The following is an 18,275-nucleotide window of genomic DNA, read 5'->3' on the forward strand; positions in this document are numbered from 1 at the left end:
CTCAGCTGGGCTCAATAGAGTATATAGCACCGCGTCTGGCACACGGTAGTGCCTCAACCAAAACATCAGTTCCGTGAGGGTGAAAAATTTGTTTTGTTAATGGCTGTATCCTGACCTAAAACCATGCCTGACATATAGTAGGGATCCAACGAATATTTGTTGAATAAATGAACGAACTACTGGTGTTTGTGTGTTGTGGTTTTGTTTTGCTTTTTTTTTTTTTTTTAAGTTTGTCTTCAGGGACAAGACACCATCGAATCCTCATTTGGAGAGATTATAGCTTTTCTCCAAGTGTTCTCCACTGACACCACCACTATCACCAATGGCTTGTTACAAAATGCACGTTCCTGGGCACGTTCCAGAACTGCTTAATCAGAGTGGGAGCAATCTGGGACTCTGTAATAGCAAAAGCCCCCTCCCCAGTTCTTACGCACATGAAAGTTGCAGAACTACAGGATTAGAATTTGAGGGCAGGAATACACTAGCTGTTTCTCCGCAATCTGAACGTTCCGAATGAGGAAACTGAGTCCAAGAGAGGAGAAAGGGACCTGCCCGCGTCTCCCAGGTGGTCCAGGCTGGGGACAAAACGTTCGAATCTGGGCCCACCCCGGCAGACTCGCCCAGACCTCCAGCATCTGCCGGGCTAGCCAGCCCGGAATGGGAGCCTTCGGGGTGGGCCACCAGCTCCCGGGCCGCTTTCAACCTAGGGAACGGAGGCGGTGGGCGCGTAGTCATTGGCCAGGGTGCGGCGGGTGTCTCCCCATTGGCCGGGCGGAGCCCTCCGCCCCCGGCCGGGGCGGCCTTGCCATTTGGCCCCTCCCTCGCCTATAAGGCGGGGGCCGGCGGGGCCGTGGGAGCGCGCGGGAGCGCACGGCGGGGCGCGGCCAACGCTGGGACGCGGAGCTCGGAGGGACGCGGCCGGCGCCCATGGCGTTCGCGCTGCTGCGGCCAGTCGGCGCGCACGTGCTGTACCCGGACGTGCGGCTGCTAAGCGAGGACGAGGAGAACCGCAGCGAGAGCGACGCGTCGGACCAGTCGTTCGGCTGCTGCGAGGGCCTGGAGGCGGCGCGGCGCGGCCCGGGCCCCGGGGGCGGGCGGCGGGCGGGCGGCGGCGCGGGCCCCGTGGTGGTGGTGCGACAGCGGCAGGCGGCCAACGCACGGGAGCGGGACCGCACTCAGAGCGTGAACACGGCCTTTACGGCGCTGCGCACGCTCATCCCCACCGAGCCGGTGGACCGCAAGCTGTCCAAGATCGAGACGCTGCGCCTGGCATCCAGCTACATCGCGCACCTGGCCAACGTGCTGCTGCTGGGCGACTCGGCCGACGACGGGCAGCCGTGCTTCCGCGCCGCCGGCAGTGCCAAGAGCGCCGTCCCCACCGCCGCCGACGGCGGCCGCCAGCCGCGCTCCATCTGCACATTCTGCCTCAGCAACCAGCGCAAGGGGGTGAGTGTGCTGCGTCCCTCACTGCGGCCACTGGGTCGGGGTAGGCGGGGGACGTTGCCTCTCCGGGAAGGGGCCCCAACGAGGCCAGGGGGAAGCGACGTGGAATTGTGCTGGGTGCGGCTCCCCAAGCCCAGGGTCTGGTGTGGAACAGAACCACTGACTTAATGTCCTGTCCCCCAAACAGAAAGGATGCAGGAAAACCCAGAGTTCGGGTCTGATTTAACTGCTCAGTGTGGGATATCCCCTCCAACGAAAGGTGTGCTGGTACTTCCTTCCTGCTGGGAAGACAGCATGAGGACGGAATAACAAAGTCCATCTTTTATTGAGTCTTCCTCTGTGCTGATGCGCTCCACATCCACTTTTTTGCCTTCACAAGAATCCCTTCAGGCAGGTAGTTTTTCTGCCCATTTTATCCTCGTGAAGATCTGAGCATCAGAGATGGAATCACCTGCCCACATTTACTCAGCTGGGAAGCTGGGGTGCTCGCCCTAGGTTTGCCTGGTGTGTGTTGCCCCCACCTTGAAGTAATTGTCCCCTGTCCTGAGATCTAACCCAAGAGCAGGAGACTGAGAAGAAAGGACGCCACAAACCCCCAACCGAGAGCCTGAGGTTCCCAGCGGATGAGCAGTAGGAGTGAAGAAGGGGCCCCCTGAGAGCCCCCAGCCCCCAAAAGGACGTGGTGTTGGGAGAGGGCACTCTTGGCTCAGCTGGAGGGAGCTGGTGTGCAGCTCCTGCAGTGTGTCCTGGGCAAGGAAGTGGACCAGGCTAGTAGGGGTGGGCGGGGGCTGTGTGGCAGCAGAGGTGGCCTCTTGGCTGAAACCTTGCCCAGGCCCCAAGGAACCTGCTTCATCCCCAGATCCTGTGCCTTTCTGGCCTGGGTTTTTCCTACAGTAAAGAAGCCTGTCTAACAACTTGTATTCCAGCAGCTACCATTTGCATCCAGGGAAACTGAGCATGAGAGAGTACTGACTTTTGGTGGCCAAGTGGAAGGGCATGGGGAATTGGAGTTAGGCCCCTGACTCCCTGCTGTTTGGTTCTCACAGCTCCCCTTGGTCCCTTGCTCCACCCTGTTCTGCGGAGGCCTCTGCATCTTGGCCTGAGACCACCCTCTGTCTGGCCCATCAGACATCCAGCCTGCTTTCTCAACACTTGGCTGCCTCAGTTGCCCTGAATCCGTCTTCTTAGCCTCAGGCTTGTACCCTCTCCATGGTCCCTACTGCTCCCAGCTGTGGGCCCCTGTCAGTGCCCCAGGCTGGGCTGAGAAGCCAGGAGTGGGCCTTTAAGGCTTCCTGAGATGGGAAGACCTGAAGGGGCCCTCAGGGATACTCCCTGAGTGCCTTTCACCCATTCATTCCAGTTAGCAACCCTTAGCTACCCGACAGCTGCCTGCTGTTGGCTCTGAGAACCCCAGAGAAGCAGGTTATAGGTCCCTACCCATCCACCAGTCAGGACCTGACAGTGCAGCCCCAGGGTCAGGGCAGGGAGATGAAGATGAGGATGCTGTGGTCTGATGATGGGGTAGGGGAAGCACAAAGGGATTCTCAGAGCCCAGAGGAAGCCCCCAACCCAGGGTGAGTGCTGACAGGGTTTCTGTGTCACATTTCTGAAGGATGCTTTAGAACAGGGACAGGCCGATGGAAAGGGTGTTCTAGGATTGGGGCATACAGCAAGAGCTGAGACCTAGAGAAGGAAGAGGGAAGAGGCTAAAAGTGGCGGGAGTGCAGAGGGGGAGCACAATGGCCAGTAACAGCAGTGACAGCAGCCTTCATGAGCACTGATCTGTGCTAAGCACTCTTCATGAGTTATCATTAAAATCAGGCAACAGCCAGGAATGAGGCGCTGCGGTTATCCCCACTTGCTTAGAGGAGCTGCCAGTGGCGCAGAGACACACAGTCAGTGATGGAACCAGGATTCAAACTCAGGCCTGCCTGGTTGAGACGTGGGATAGGTTACAGGGGTAAGTCCCTGTAACTGTCATGTGTCCACCCCCACAGCAGGCAGGCTGGGGGACTTCTCTGCAGGTCTCAGGCCTGTCCCACAGCTCACAGGGACCTCCCCTGGGCCTGGCTGCTTCCCTGGGATCTGTCTATGGGACCAAGAACCCAGCCAAATTTGGCTGTAGAAACAATGCTCTCAACCCCACAGTCTCCTCTGGGAATAGGCGAGAGGGGCAATCCTGGCCAGCTATGGCCCCTTGAAGACTCTGCTGGAAGAAAACTGGCTGTCTTGGGGAGCTCTTGTTCCCTTCTGAGCTTTGGGGGGGCCAGAGAGCTTTAAGACCCAACACCCTGTTCCTTTACCCTGAGCCACCACCTCCCTCCCATCCTGGCCAGTCTGGAGTTGGGGTTGCCGTGGAAACAGTTCCCTGTAGCATCTTTCTGTTGAAGGACGGGTTAGGTGTGGCCCTCTGTGGTAGAATTAGCAAGTGGGAGGTGGAACTGGGGTTCTTGTTTCTGCCCTGTTTTCCCTTTGTCACCTGGGGGTGGGGATCGGACAGGATCATCTTGTAAGGCTCTCTCTCCCCTGTTGGTATACCCAGAGGGTAGCTGGGACCAGGAGGCACTCTCAGTAGATGATGCTGATAGTAATACTTATGAACATTTACTATATTCCCAACACTGTACCAAGGCTTTACCTAGATTAGCCTGTGTAATCCTATGTTAGCTTGTGTGATCCTATAAAGTAACTCCCCTTTACGGGGGGGGGAAACTGAGGCTCAGTGAGATGAAATCACTTGCCTGAGGTGCAGTAGTTGGCCCTTGGCAAAGTAGGGATCAAAGCCTAGGTCTGTCTCACTTAAACCTAACTCCTAACCATGGTGCTTCCTGAAGACCCTTGGTGCTAAGTTCCTAAGGGACAAACAAACTGGGGTCTTGTAAGGACCTCTTTTTTTTTTTTTTTTTTGAGACGGAGTCTCGCTCTGTCACCCAGGCTGGAGTACAATGACATGATCTCAGCTCACTACAGCCTCTGCCTCCTGGGTTCAAGCAGTTCTCCTGCCCCAGCCTCCCCAGTAGCTGGGATTACAGGTGCCAGCCACCACACCTGGCTAATTTTTTGTATTTTTAGTAGAGACGGGGTTTCGCCATGTTTGGCCAGGCTGGTCTCGAACTCCTGGCCTCACATGATCTGCCTGCCTCGGCCTCCCAAAAGTGCTGGGATTACAGGCATGAGCCACCATACCCGGCTGTCAGGACCTCTTCTAAGCACACTTAGCAGCTTACACAGCTGCATTCACATTCGACTGCACCTTGAGATGGCAAGTAAAATCATTTTGTCCCGATTTCATAGATGAAGAAACCGAGGTTCAGGGAGGTGAACAGTCCCAGCATTCTTCTGGGACCCCAGGTCTCCACATGACCTCTAGACTTGGGGTGGAAGGGGGCAGCTCTCCCTGTCCCTGAGGACTTAAAGAGGGGAAGGCCAGTTTTCTAATTCAACCTTAATATTGCACCCCCTCCCCTATCTGCCCTTCTCAGCCACTCCTGCCAGAGTTTGTCTGAGAAGCCCAAGCCCCAGGCTCTGCTGGGACTGTGGCCTCAGCCCTCAAAATAGCCCTGCCTGTGAGTGAACATGTTGTCCCTGGGCTGCAAGAGCCTCGAGGGAGGCTGGGCTCGCATCTGGATGGATCTGCCCCAACCTGGACCTGGGGGTGGAGGGGGCAGGGGGCAGAGCTCCCAGATGGTCAGCTGTTTCTGTAAGTGGGCTGAGAAAGCTGCCTGTTCCATCATCATCTAGCCAGGCTCAGGGCGATGAGCATTTACAGTGGGATTTCAGACACTATCGTGTCCTGGAAACAGGACAGATTGTTGGACAACATAGATTTCTAGCCCAGCTCTTTTACAACTGGCTGGGTGCCTCTGGGCCAGTCACTCAGTGGCTGGAGGCCGCAAAAGAGGGGGTGCTCTAACATCTGTGACCTCTCTGGCTCATGGTGAGGATGAAACACATGTGTCCAGTCTGAAAATATCAATGAGAAGAGCTGGTAGAGACAGCCCCTGTAGGGACTGATGATTTCAGGGACTGCCACCATTAGCCCATCTTCCAATGGCTGCCACTTAATTCAGTCGGCATTGATTGGTGCCTGCTCCAAGTCAGGTCCTGGGCCAAGAGAGCCCAGGCTGGAAATGGGACCACAGAGTGAAGAACTCCTTTTCCCTACCATTCCCTGAGATCCCAGTCCAGAAGGTGGGACAAAGGAGAGACCCTGCCTTGTCCTTCTGCGATTCGTCCCCATGGAATGTCCCCAGAAAGACAGGAAGTGCTAGGCAATTTAGGAACGGAGAAACCTTTCCAGGGAGACAAGACCTGAGAGCACATTCCTGGCAAAGGGGACGCCCTGAAGGAAGTCAAAGAGGCCAGAAATCCAGTCCCCTTTTTGAAGGTGGAAGAGTGAGCCACTAGGCATGCAGTCAGGCAGGGGGAAGACCACTGCGGGGTGTGCTGGTTTTGCCCATGTAAAATACTATGCTTTAAAATGTATTGGATCCTTTTCTTTTTTTTTAAAGCAACAGATCATATGGGAAAGAAATGGAAATGGTAAAAAAGTATAGCGTGAATACAAAAATTAGCCAAGCGTGGTGGTGGTCGCCTGTAGTCCCAGCTACTTGGGAGGATGAGGCAGAAGAATCCCTTGAACCCAGGAGGCGGAGGTTGCAGTGAGCTGAGATTGCTCCATTGCACTCCAGCCTGGCCACAGCAAGACTCTGTCTCAAAAAAAAGTATAGCATGAGAGAGCCTCCCTCTCATCCTCTCTCCATCATCAAATTCCTCTCTGAAGAAACCCACTCGCAATTTCCCACGTGCACTTCTCTCCAGCAATCACAGCACACAGGCGCATTCAGCCTGCCCCTTGCTTTTGTCCTTAAACATTGTCATAACATTGTCATTCGGCAGCAGTCCGTATCAGTCCAGAAAAGGTTTCTTCTGCTTTCTGCTGCAGAGAACTTGATCGTGTGGCTGAACTGTGATTTATTTATCAGGATCCCTGTTGGTGGATACAGAGGTTAGTGTTCACACTGGCCTGATCGAACCTCCTTATACTCTTTCTCCCCCTCTGCAGGGTGGCCGTCGTGACCTGGGGGGCAGCTGCTTGAAGGTGAGGGGGGTGGCCCCCCTTCGAGGGCCGCGGAGATGAGCCTGGACCCTGGAGAAGGAGGCCAGGAGCCAGCCACTGGTTGTACAGGGAAGAAGACCCCAGGAGCCGAGCCCACCCCTTCTTTGTGTGGGGACCAGGGGACCATGGCCTGGGTCCAGGACACTCTGGGCAGGGCCCTCGGGACATCTCCACCCGATCCTGGAGAACTGTGAGGATCCATTCAGCCTGCGCAGCTCTGGCTGGTCAGAGACAAGGCAGAACTTTGGAAAAACACAGACTGTTGGTGACAGAGGGTGTATGTGTATGTCTGTGCGTGAGTGTGAGTGTGTGTGAGAGAGAGAATTGGTGAGTTTAAAATAAAAGCTATTTTTAAATAAAAGACGTCGTTCTGAGCTGAGGAGGGGGCCTGTGGACATCGGAGGTCAGAGGTGGGCCCTCCCCTGGACTTAGAGAGAGGCACAGACGTTCCAGGGGCTGCCCTGAGCCCTAGAGGGGTGGGGCTGGGGAAGACAGGCAGAGCCCCCTCTCCGGGAGCCATAACCAAACCTTCCTCAGTCTGCTGTTTATCAGATGTTCTTAACAACTGTTAGGTGTCTGGTATGGTTGGTAAAGAAATCTTAATTTTATTTATTTTTGAATAAGGACTGCGTTCATTTCATTCACATGGTTCAAAATTCGGAAGGTACCAGAGGATATGTGTTGAAAAGTCTCCCTGCCCCTGTCCTCCGGCCACCAGCTCTCCTCTCTGCAAGCAGCCTAGGGCACCAGTTTCCTGTGATGTCCCATTCGCTATGAATGATCAGGCAAATACACAAATGACAGCACATCGTACACACTTTCAGCTCCTTTTTTTCCTTAATCTAGCTTGGTATCATCCCAAGTCAGTACCTAAAGGGTATTTCATTTCTTTCTGAGCTGCTTATTATTCCATTTTGTGAACGTGCCGTCCTTCAATCCCTCTTTGATGCTATCACCAACAAGGCATGTGGTTTTCCACAGGTGCAAATGAGTGCATGCTAAAGGGGAATATTCCTACCGCTGTGTTATCTGAAATGACTTAGAAGACCAATGACACCCAGAGGCACATGGCAGGGTGACACCCTGAGTCCGTCCACCTTTGAAGCCCAGAGCAGCTCCTTCCCTGCCCTGGAGATGCCCCAGGTGGAAAACCAGCACCTATTACCCCGATTACACTCCCAGGAGCCCTGGGAGGTGAAGGCTGGTGTCTCCCCCATTGTAGACCCAGCAGAGACAGCGATGGGTACAGCTGATCAGTGCAGCTAGGAGTTCTTCGCGCTCTCAGGCTGGGGCTGTGTCCCTGTGAGGCGAGGATCAGAGAAGCTTGAGAGGCCTGAGGGTGAGAGCCAGGGAAAGGCCAGGGCAGCCAGGCAGCCACCCTCTCCTCAGTAAGGTGCATTCATATGCCTATCTCAACAGTTTATTTATTTAACAACACTTTTATTTTTAATTTATTTTTTTAAAGACAAGGTCTCACTATGTTGCCCAGGCTGGTCTCAAACTCCTGAGCTCAAGTGATCCATTTCATGTTTACTGACTGAAGTCTGGCCCCAGAGTCCATATTCCTATCCCCTCTGTTCTGCCTCTACCCACTCCCCTGCATTTGACCCTCTGAGCCTGAATTGTGGCTCCCATTTTGCAAATTGACAAACAGATTGCCAATACCCTCTGTGTGCCAGGCATTGTGCCAGACACCACAGGAATGAGCCCGACCAACCTGGTCTTCCTCACAGATGAAAACCGAGGCCCGGGGAGATCAAGGGAGTTGTGGAATTGCCAGTCCCTAGGCTGGAGCAGGCCATGAAACCACCACGCTTAACCCCTTTGGTGTGAGAAGTAGAGGAAAGAGGGCCCCAGGGGGCCAGGGTCCCCCACCCAGGAGAGCTTTCCAAGCACCCTCTACCTCACTTCCTTGCTGTTCCAGGGACACTGGCGTGGTTATCCTGTGTCCCAGCGCGGCTGTGCTTCCCCCTTCGGGAACTGATTAGGAAAGCACATTGCTCTCCCTGCGCCTACCCCGGCCAGGTATAGCCAGCCTCTGGCAAAGCCACAGGAAAAGGACTGTGACTTTGTCAATGGCAGGAAACCTGGGAGTGGGGGCAGAGCAGACACTTGGGTGCTCTGGCTAGAGGCCCACTCCGCCACCAGATTTGCTGGGTGACCCCAGAGATGTTGCTTGACCCCTCTGGGCCTCCCTGGCTCAATCTCTAACTAGTAAGAGCAGCTAGAACAGAAAGATAAGTATTTGTTTTGCTTTGTGAGATAGTTTTTATTATACCCTGTTTGCATTGGTAAGTAATCCAAGTTGTGTCAAATGGTATGCAGTGAAAAGTACAGACCTCCCTCAGGCCCCTCCCCAGAGGCAGCTTCCTGAGTGTCCTTCCAGAAAGCTTCTATACTGATTACTGTTTCTGAAAAAAAAAATTTATAGGTTTCCCTGCCTGTGTTTTTCATTGTAAAATAAATGCAAAATGCTACAAGACTCTAGAAATATCACTCATCCCAAAGACAACCACAGTGAAGACTATAATCCCACCAAGTTTTGTTTTGTTTGAGACAGGGTCTCACTCTGTCACCCAGGCTGGAGTGCAGTGGCACGATCATAGCTCGCTGCAGCCTTAACCTGTCCTCAAGTGATCCTCCACCTCAGCCTGCGGAGTAGCTGGAAATACAGGCATACGCCACCAGGCCTGGCTAATTTTATATATTTGTTTATTTTGTAGAGACAGGTTCTTACTATGTTGCGCAGGCTGGTCTCCAGCTCCTGGGCTCAAGCGATCTGCCTCAGCCTCCCAAAGTGCTGGGATTATAGGCGTGAGCCACTGCACCCAGCTCTGCAGCATTTTTGTTAAACACGCACATATACACAACACAATCATTTAAACCATGCTAAGTTTACACTTTTTGTTTTAAGATGGATCTCACCCTGTCACCCGGGCTGGAGTGCAGTGGCGCGATCTCGGCTCACTGCAACCTCCACCTCCCGGGTTCAAGCGATTCTCCTGCCTCAGCCTCCCAAGTAGCTGGGAGTACAGATGTGCACCACCACGCCTGGCTAAGTTTTGTATTTTTAGTAAAGACGGGGTTTCACCATATTGGCCAGGCTGCTCTCGAACTCCTGACCTCAGGTGATCCATCCGTCTCAGCCTCCCAGAGTGCTGGGATTACAGGCATAAGTTACTGCGCCCAGCCAAGTTTACACTTTTTATGGAAGTATAAGACACATTCAGGAAAGTGCACAGGGTGTACTTGAAATCAATGGGTTTTCACAAGCTGAGCACACCTGTATACCCAGCATGGAGATCAAGAAATGCAATTAGCAGGCCGGGCGCGGTGGCTCAAGCCTGTAATCCCAGCACTTTGGGAGGCCGAGGCGGGTGGATCACGAGGTCAGGAGATCGAGACTATCCTGGCTAACATGGTGAAACCCCGTCTCTACTAAAAATACAAAAAACTAGCCGGGCGTGGTGGCGGGCGCCTGTAGTCTCAGCTACTTGGGAGCCTGAGGCGGGAGAATGGCGTGAACCCGGGAGGCGGAGCTTGCAGTGAGCCGAGATCACACCACTGCACTCCAGCCTGGGAGACACAGCGAGACTCCGTCTCAAAAAAAAAAAAAAAAAAAGAAATGCAATTAGCAGCTTCCCAGGAGCCAGCCCCTCTTGCACGTCTAGGGTTCTTTCCCTTGTAGAGACACAAAAAAGAATAAACTGACAATAAGTATTCTCTCTCAGCCACCCAGCTCCAGTCCTCAGAGGCAATTACTATGTTCAGGTAACCAGGATCCTATGGATTCCTGCAGAGATGGTCTGCATATATAGGCAAGTTACATAGATACTGTTTTTCCATACAAGTGGTAGCATTTTGCACACTCCTCTCTGCACTTGGATTTTTTTTTTTTCTTAACCATACTTCTTGGAGACCCCAGTTGCTCACAGAGCTGTTGCATACCTTTTTGTAGCTGCATGGTGCTCCATTATGCATATTTTGCAGCTTGCTATCTTCCTGGTAATGGACAGTTAATGCCCATGAGCCTTTGTGAGCTGCAAGGTCAGCCCACACACATGACCGGGGAGAAGCACAGGTGTGGTCTGCATATATAGGCACCTCCTCTGGGGAACAGTTTTTAGCATTGTCCACTCCCCCAGTATGCCCATCACCTCCAGGATGGTCCAGGTCAGCCAAGCTTCTCCAGGCCAACTTAGAGCCAGAGGAGTCAAGCTGCTCAGGGAGAAGAAATCCAAGACTGAAGGGGTTGGAATGACCAACTCAGCCAGGCCACCTTGGACCCCAAAGGGATACACTCTCCCCCCAAGTCCTGACACATGAAGCATCAGCACGATAATAATCTCAGAGTTCATCATTTCACAATGAAGAAAGTGAGACAAGACAGAAGGCAACCTGCCTGTGGTTCCCCAGCAGGTCCTTGGCCCCGCTGAGACAACAAGGACCCAAATCTCCCTCCCTGCCAGGCAGGGCTGTCTTCTCTGACTCCACAATTATGGGCAGGAAGGCCTCGGAGGTCACCCATGGCAACCTGAAGCTCAGAGAAGAGTGGTGATGGGCCACAGTTGCACAGCATCTGGAGCTGAGCGGGGCTGAGAACACAGGGCCGCTTCCTCCAGCCCTGGGCACCCACAGCACTTCAGGTTCCCCTCATTGTCCCAGGCCACTTCCATTTTATGAGGCTTTTATTAGGTTAAAAAATAAAGCACTACAAAACAGAGTGCTGAAGACTATGGCATATTTGGTAAGTTAACTTTTTTTTTTGAGACATGGTCACACCCTGTCACCCAGGCTGGAGTGCAGGTGGCACAATCACGGCTCACTGCAGCCTCCAGCTCCTGGGGTCAGGTAATCCTAGCACCTCAGCCTCCTGAGTACCTGGGACTACAGGTGTGCACCACCATGCCCAGCTAATTTTTTATTTTGGGGGGGTTTCACCATGTTGCCCAGGCTGGTCTCAAATTCCTGGGCTCAAGCAATCCTCCAGCCTCAGCCTCCCAAAGTGCTGGGATTACAGGTGTGAGCCACTGTTCCTGACCTGGCAAGTTAACTTTTAACTACCTCCACACAGTCAGGAGCATGATGTGTTATTAGAAACATTGGTTCATGGGGATGTGCATATGAAGATGGATGTCTTTGTTCAACTCCATCTGTGTCTCTTATGACTGTATATTTTACCTTGTGTAGTTGTGATATCAAGTCTAGACCTGAACAGGTAAATGCAATGCATGACTTTGAACTGGATCCTGTACTGCAGAGGGGAAAATGTGACAGGGGACCTTCTTGGTAGAGTTGACAATTTTTTTTTTGAGACATGGTCACACAAAATTGGGATATGAACAATAGATTAAGGTATTGCATGAAACTTAAATTTTCTGTATTTGCTAACGGCACCCTGATTGTGTCAGAGGATATCCTTGTGCTTAAGAAGGATATCTAGGCCGGGCGTGGTGGCTTAACTTGTAATCCCAGCACTCTGGGAGGCCGAGGCGGGCAGATCACCTGAGATCAGGAGTTCGAGACCAGCCTGGCCAACATGGTGAAACTCTGTGGTGGTGGGCACCTACTCCCAGCTACTCGGGAGGCTGAGGCAGAATTGCTCGAACCCGGGAGGCAGAGGTTGCAGTGAGCCAAGATCGCACCATTGCACTCCAGCCTGGGTGACAGAGTGAAACTCCATCTCAAAAAAAAAAAAAAGAAAGAAAGAAAAAAGAAATACATCCTGAAGTACTATTAAGGAGGAGAGAAGTATGATGCAGGTAACGTGCTCTCTCAAATGGTTCAGAAGAAAAATAAATAATATGTGTGTGAGAGAAAAGGATGGAGTAAATATGACAAACTTAAAATGAGGTGGATCTGCGTACAGGGTATATGGGAGTTCTGCACACCACTTTGGTCACTTCTATGCATGTTGTAAATGATTGCAAAATGAAAAGTTAAAAAGAAGTTGGGATCTTGGCCTACTGTGATGCGAGGCCTGCCAAATGGTGTCCTGGCCCCCTCTGATGCACCCTGGCTTTAGCTTGTCCAACAGAGGATGGAAAATATCCCCAGTGGACCCAGGTGTCTCTGCTCATGACTCTCAGGCCCCTGTGCCCCTTAGGAGGCTAAGGTGGTCCCAGCCCCCGAGCCTCCTGCCACCATGATTTATGTCCCTGTGAGCCTCAGCAGCTGTGAGCACAGGTCCCACTGGGCAGCTGGCTGGCGGGGCTGGCGTTTGCTTCCCAGCGTGTCTAATCCAGACCAGATTTGCAGACCCCACGGGCCTGGGATAGAGCTCCCAGGGGGCTAGGGTCAGAGGGCAGGCCAGCAGGGCCTGGAAACCAGGGAGGCACTAAGGATGAACAGGCTGTAGATAGGAGACCTAGCCTATTATAGGTTGGCCACTGCTCCTGTGTGACCCAGGGTGGGCGTCTGGCCCTCTCTGGCCCTTGCTTTTCCTCACGTCAGCACAGCCGGCAACTTTGTCAGCTGGGACAGACTGGCCTTGTGGGAGGGAAAGCTGGTAAAATCTAGGAGTTGTTTTTTTCTGAATGGCTTGGAAAAATGCCTGACTCTTTTGAGGACCTACTACGTGTCAGACCTAGGCTATGCACTTTTCATAAAATAAATACAGCTTCGCAGGGGGCAGTGGCTCATGCCTATAATCACAGCTCTTTGGAAGGTGGAGGAGGGCAGATCACTTGAGGCCAGGAGTTCGAGACCAGCCTGGCCAACATGGCGAAACCCCACCTCTGCTAAAAATACAAAAATTAGCTAAGCATGGTGGCGCATGCCTGTAATCCCAGCTACTTGGGAGGCCGAGGCAGGAAAATCCTTTCAACCCGGGAGTTGGAGGTTGCAGTGAGTCAAGATTGTACCACTGCACTACAGGCTGGGCGACAGAGTAAGACTCTGTCTCTAAATAAATAAATAAATAAATAAATACAGCTTGCTCAAAAGCTTGTTAGATATGTATTATTATTTCCCCATTTTATAGATGAGGAAACGGAGGCACAAGGAGGTTAAAGAACCTGGCCAAGGTCACACAGTGGCTGGTGAGCTAGTGGATTTGAATCAGATGTTCTAGCTGCAGAGCCCCACTGGGCTCTCAACCACCGCCCCCACGCGGCCTCACCAGGTGCGTACCTAGTCCTGATGTTGACAGAACTGACTAGTCCAAGGCACTTCTCTGAATGACGTACAGAGATGGCCTCACTTGTAACAAGCCACATAGGTAGGTACAGTTGCCATCCCCATTTCACATACTAGAAAACCAAGCCCAAGGTCACCCAGCTAGGCAATGGCACAGCCAGGATTCCAACTGAGGGGGTCTAGCTCCAGATCGCATGGCCTGCATCACAGCAGGAATGTAAAACTCAGCAGGAGGCATAGGATAGAGTGTAACGTTGTAGACCGACATAAGGCGGGCAGACTTAGTCTGTCAGTCAGTAAGTCAACAAACATGTTTTGAACTTCTTCATGAACCACACAAGGCTCTAGGGATGATCAGAGAATAAGCCAGATGTAGTACCTGACCTCATGGAGGTTACGGCCTGCTGAAAAAGCAGGCTCTGGGCAAATCATAAAAATGGGATGGGTGCTTCTAAGACATGTGGGAATGCATGGCTGGGAGACCTGTGTCATCATTAGAAATGATGCTTCCAAGGTGAAAGAAGGCTTTGCCAAGTGTGAATCGTTCTGCAGCTTCCAGGCCACCTCTGCATCAGTATGAATGATGGGGCACCTGCAGGACCTGGGTCTCCCCTAAACACGAACCCTGAATCCCCAACATATCTCCTTTGAGTTCCCGGAGCAGCCCCGTGAAGCTGTCAAAGCAACACGAGGCTAGTTGGACAGAAGTTGAAAATAAAAGCAAACACTTACTTTGCCTATTACTGCCTCAGTGCCAGGCACTGTTCCAAGGCCTGTAACTCATTTACTCCTCTACGACCAGTGAGACAGGGGCTGTCACTATCCTCACATGGCCACCAAAGGACAGAACCAGGATATGGACAGAGGCTGGGTCCAGAACCCACTCTCTTCACCTCCCTGCTCCGCTGCCTCTGTGCCAAATGTCGAGCATCCCGAGTGCCGGGTGGCACCGGCGCATTGTGGGTGCTCAGCAGATACGAAGGACCAAGAGGCATTGTTCTGTCTCACTCGTTGTGCATAACCACCCTCTAAGGCCAACCTAATCCGTTTCAGAGGTGGCACTCAAAGAAAAGCAGTGACCAGCCTGAGGTCACACGGTTAGGAGTGCAGAGTTGGACCTCAACCTCAGCTCTGTAGATCGTCCCATCTGCAGAAAACCCAGTTTGGAAGATATTGGAAAAGAGTCTTGGGTGTTTTGGTTTGGTTTGGTTTGGTTTGGTTTTCAGACAGAGTCTCGCTCCATCACCCAGGCTGGAGTGCAGTGGCATGATCTCGGCTCACTGCAAACTCCATCTCCCAGGTTCAAGCGATTCTCCTGCCTCAGCCTCCAGAGTAGCTGGGATTCAGGAGTGCTTCACCACACTTGGCTAATTTTTGTATTTTTGGTAGAGACAGGGTTTCACCATATTGGCCAGGCTGGCCTTGAACTCCTGACCTCAGGTGATCCGCCTGCTGCAGCCTCCCGAAGTGCTGGGATTATAGGCGTGAGCCACCGCGCTTGGCCTGGAAGATATTGGCAAAGAGCCTTTAACCATAAGAAGAAAGGGTGGGCCGAGGGCTCAGGGAGGGAGAAAAGACACTGACCGACTGGGAACTCTGTGGGAACCTCTCTCACCCCCCAACCTCACCCCACCCAGGGGCCTCCCCAGGAAGCAGCCAGGGCTGAGAAGCAATGGGGCCAAGGAGGCGGGCCTTGGATTCCCAAGAAGCAGACCCCCTCGCGCCCCCGGGTGGGAGGGCTAAAGAGCCACCCAGGAGCCAGGCTTGTCTTCTGCTCACTCCACCCTCACTCTCCTCCCAGAGGCAGCCCTCACTCCTCCCCACCCCCACCCACCTTCCCTGCCTCTCTCTGCCCTTGCAGCCCAGGCCCACCGCCTCCCCTGCCCCTGGCTTTCAGAAAGCCCTGGAAAGGCTTCCTTCTTTGAGACAGGAAGGTGTCCTCAAGTCTCAGGAAGGAAAAACAGTCAAGCTGAACCCACCAAGACCGTCTCCAAGGGGCCGGGACTGGCGCCTGGCCAGGACTGACATCACCTGGGAACCGCCACAGCCGCAGCTGCAGCGCGCCTCCTGGGGGGACTCGCTTTTGCTATTTAAAAAATAATAATAATAATAATAATAAAACTTTTCCAGTCTGGTGTTTTTAAATGTGCTTTTTATAGTGGGCCCTGGGGCGTGGGTGTTTTGGTGTCTCCCGCCCACCTTTTCCTCACGTCCTGATTTCTCACACTACACAATGTAGCCTTTGACCAATTACAGCGAATTCCCGGGGATTCTGGGTGGGATCTCCTTCCAGGCCCTGACCCCCTCAGATGATCTCTTAGCTATCTAGATACATTGAATTTCTTTCTTTCTCTCTTTTATTTTTTGTTTGTTTGTTTGTTTTTTGTTTTCTTTTTTGAGACAGGGTCTCACTGTCGTCCAGGCTGGAGTGCAGTGATGTGATCTCGGCTCACTGCAACCTCTGCCTCCTGGTCTCAAGCAATCCTCCCACCTCAGCCCTCCAAGTAGCTGGGACTACAGGTGCACGCCACTACACCCAGCTAATTTTTGTATTTTTTGTAGAGATGGGGTCTCATTATGTTGCCCAGGCTGCTCTCGAACTCCTGAGCTCAAGAAATCCACCTGCTCCCCAAAGTGTTAGATTACAGTATGAGCCACCACACCTGGCCAAGATACACTGAATTTAAACCTCAAAAAAAAAGGCCACGCGTGGTGGCTCACGCCTGTAATCATAGCACTTTGGAAGGCTGAGGCAGGTGGATCACCTGATGTCAGGAGTTCGAGACCAGGCTGGCCAACATGGCGAAAATCCGACTCTACTAAAAATACAAAAATTAGCCAGGTGTGGTGGTGCACAATTATAATCCCAGCTACTCGGGAGGCTGAGGCAGGAGAATTGCTTGAACCCGAGAGGTGGAGGTTGCAGTGAGCCGAGATCGCACCACTGCACTCCAGCCTGAGTGACAGAGTGAGACTCTGTCTCAAAAATAAATAATACATAAATAAATATTTACCCATGGTACCAAATTCAAAAGGAGTCTAAGGGCATCAGATGAAAAATAAGTGTCTCTCCCTGCCCCTTAGTCACCTGGTCTCCATCCCCTAAGGGACTCTCTTTTTTTATTTTATTCAATAAAATCTTCTGTAGTGCTTAATGTGTGCCAGGTACTCTTCTAAGCAATTATCTAAGATGAACTCATGTAAACCTCATAAAAACCCTATGAGGTAGAGTTTCCACTGACTATTTAACAGTGAATATTGCCAAAGATTTTCTACGCATACAGAAGCACATCTAGATGTATAATCTTCACCCCTCCCTTCCTAAAAAACACACATAGAAGCTAATTATACATGCTGGCCTGCACCTTGCTGTATTTACTTCAACTATGTCTTGGAAGGCCAGGCATGGTAGCCCACGCCTGTAATCCCAGCACTTTGGAAGGCTGAGGTGCGAGAATCTCTTTGACCCAGAAGTTTGAGACCAGCCTCGGCAATATAGTGAGACCTAGTCTCTCCAAAAAAAAAAAAAAAAAATTAACAAGCGTGGTCGTGTAAGCCTGTAGTCCTAGCTACTGAGGAGGCTGAGGTGAGAGGATCTCTTGAGGCCCCAGAGATGGAGGCTGTAGTGAACCGAGATCATACTACTGCACTCCAGTCTGGGAGACAGAGTGAGACCCAGACCCTGTCTCTCTCTCTGTCTGACATATATATCTTGGGAATCATTTCACATGGTACATAAAGAGACTCTTCATTCATCTTTATGACTGCATAATATTCCCTTCTGTGGAAGGAGGTACCATGATATGATTAACGCATCCACTCTTGGTGAACCTTAGGGATGTTTCCAATCTCTTTTCCCTGCATTACACTGCAATGGATAACCAACGTGATCTCTCCAAAGCATAGGTTGAGCCCCAACAGTCCAATACTCGAAAACTCTCTATGTTTCCCCCTTATGTGCAGATGAACGTCTTAAATGCAGGAATTATCAAGAGCCCCTCTAAGACTCTGACAAAAGTAATGGACCAGCTGGTGCGGTGGCTCACACCTATAATCTCAGCACTTTGGGAGACCGAGGTGGGTGGATCACTTGAGGTCAGGAGTTTGAGACCAGCCTGGTCAACATGGTGAAACCCCGTCTCTACTAAAAATACAAAAATTAGTCAAGCGTGGTGGCACACACCTGTAATCCCAGCTACTCAGGAGGCTGAGGCAGGAGAATCGCTTGGATCCAGAAGGTAGAAGTTGCAGTGAGCCAAGATCTCACCACTGCACTCCAGCCTGAGTGATAGAGCACAACTCTATCTCAAAAAAAAAAAAAGAAAAAAAAAAGTAATGGATCACGGCTGGTCATGATGGCTCACACCTGTACTCCCAACACTTTGGGAGGCCAAGGCAGGAGGATCACTTTAGCACAGGAGTTTGAGACCAGCCTGCACAACACAGGAGACAACATCTCTTAAAAAAAAAAAAAAAAATTATGCAGGCATGGTGATGCATGCCTGTGATCTCAGCTACTTGGGAGGCTGAGGCGAGAGGATCTCTTGAACCCAGGAGATGGAGGCTGCAGTGAGCT

At 52.0% G+C, this 18,275-nt stretch overlaps 1 protein-coding gene across 1 annotated transcript; it reads left to right on the plus strand.

The window, feature by feature from the left end:
* Positions 1 to 856: 856 nt before the first annotated feature.
* TCF15 (transcription factor 15) lies at positions 857 to 6,923 on the plus strand. The gene is made up of 2 exons (XM_005568588.3): positions 857 to 1,446; positions 6,509 to 6,923. The coding sequence occupies exons 1-2, from the start codon at positions 928 to 930 to the stop codon at positions 6,581 to 6,583; spliced, it is 594 nt and encodes a 197-aa protein (XP_005568645.1). The 5' UTR covers positions 857 to 927; the 3' UTR covers positions 6,584 to 6,923.
* The last annotated feature ends 11,352 nt before the right edge of the window (positions 6,924 to 18,275 follow it).

The sequence above is a fragment of the Macaca fascicularis genome, chromosome 10 (genome assembly GCF_037993035.2).
Source record: "Macaca fascicularis isolate 582-1 chromosome 10, T2T-MFA8v1.1".
NCBI lineage: Eukaryota > Metazoa > Chordata > Mammalia > Primates > Cercopithecidae > Macaca > Macaca fascicularis.

Bases quoted from the DNA above. Each gene is read 5' to 3' on its own strand.
- TCF15 (XM_005568588.3), top strand. From the start codon at position 928: ATGGCGTTCGCGCTGCTGCGGCCAGTCGGCGCGCACGTGCTGTACCCG. The intron at 1,447-6,508 runs GTGAGTGTGCTG...CCCCCTCTGCAG, and splicing joins TCAGCAACCAGCGCAAGGGG to GGTGGCCGTCGTGACCTGGG.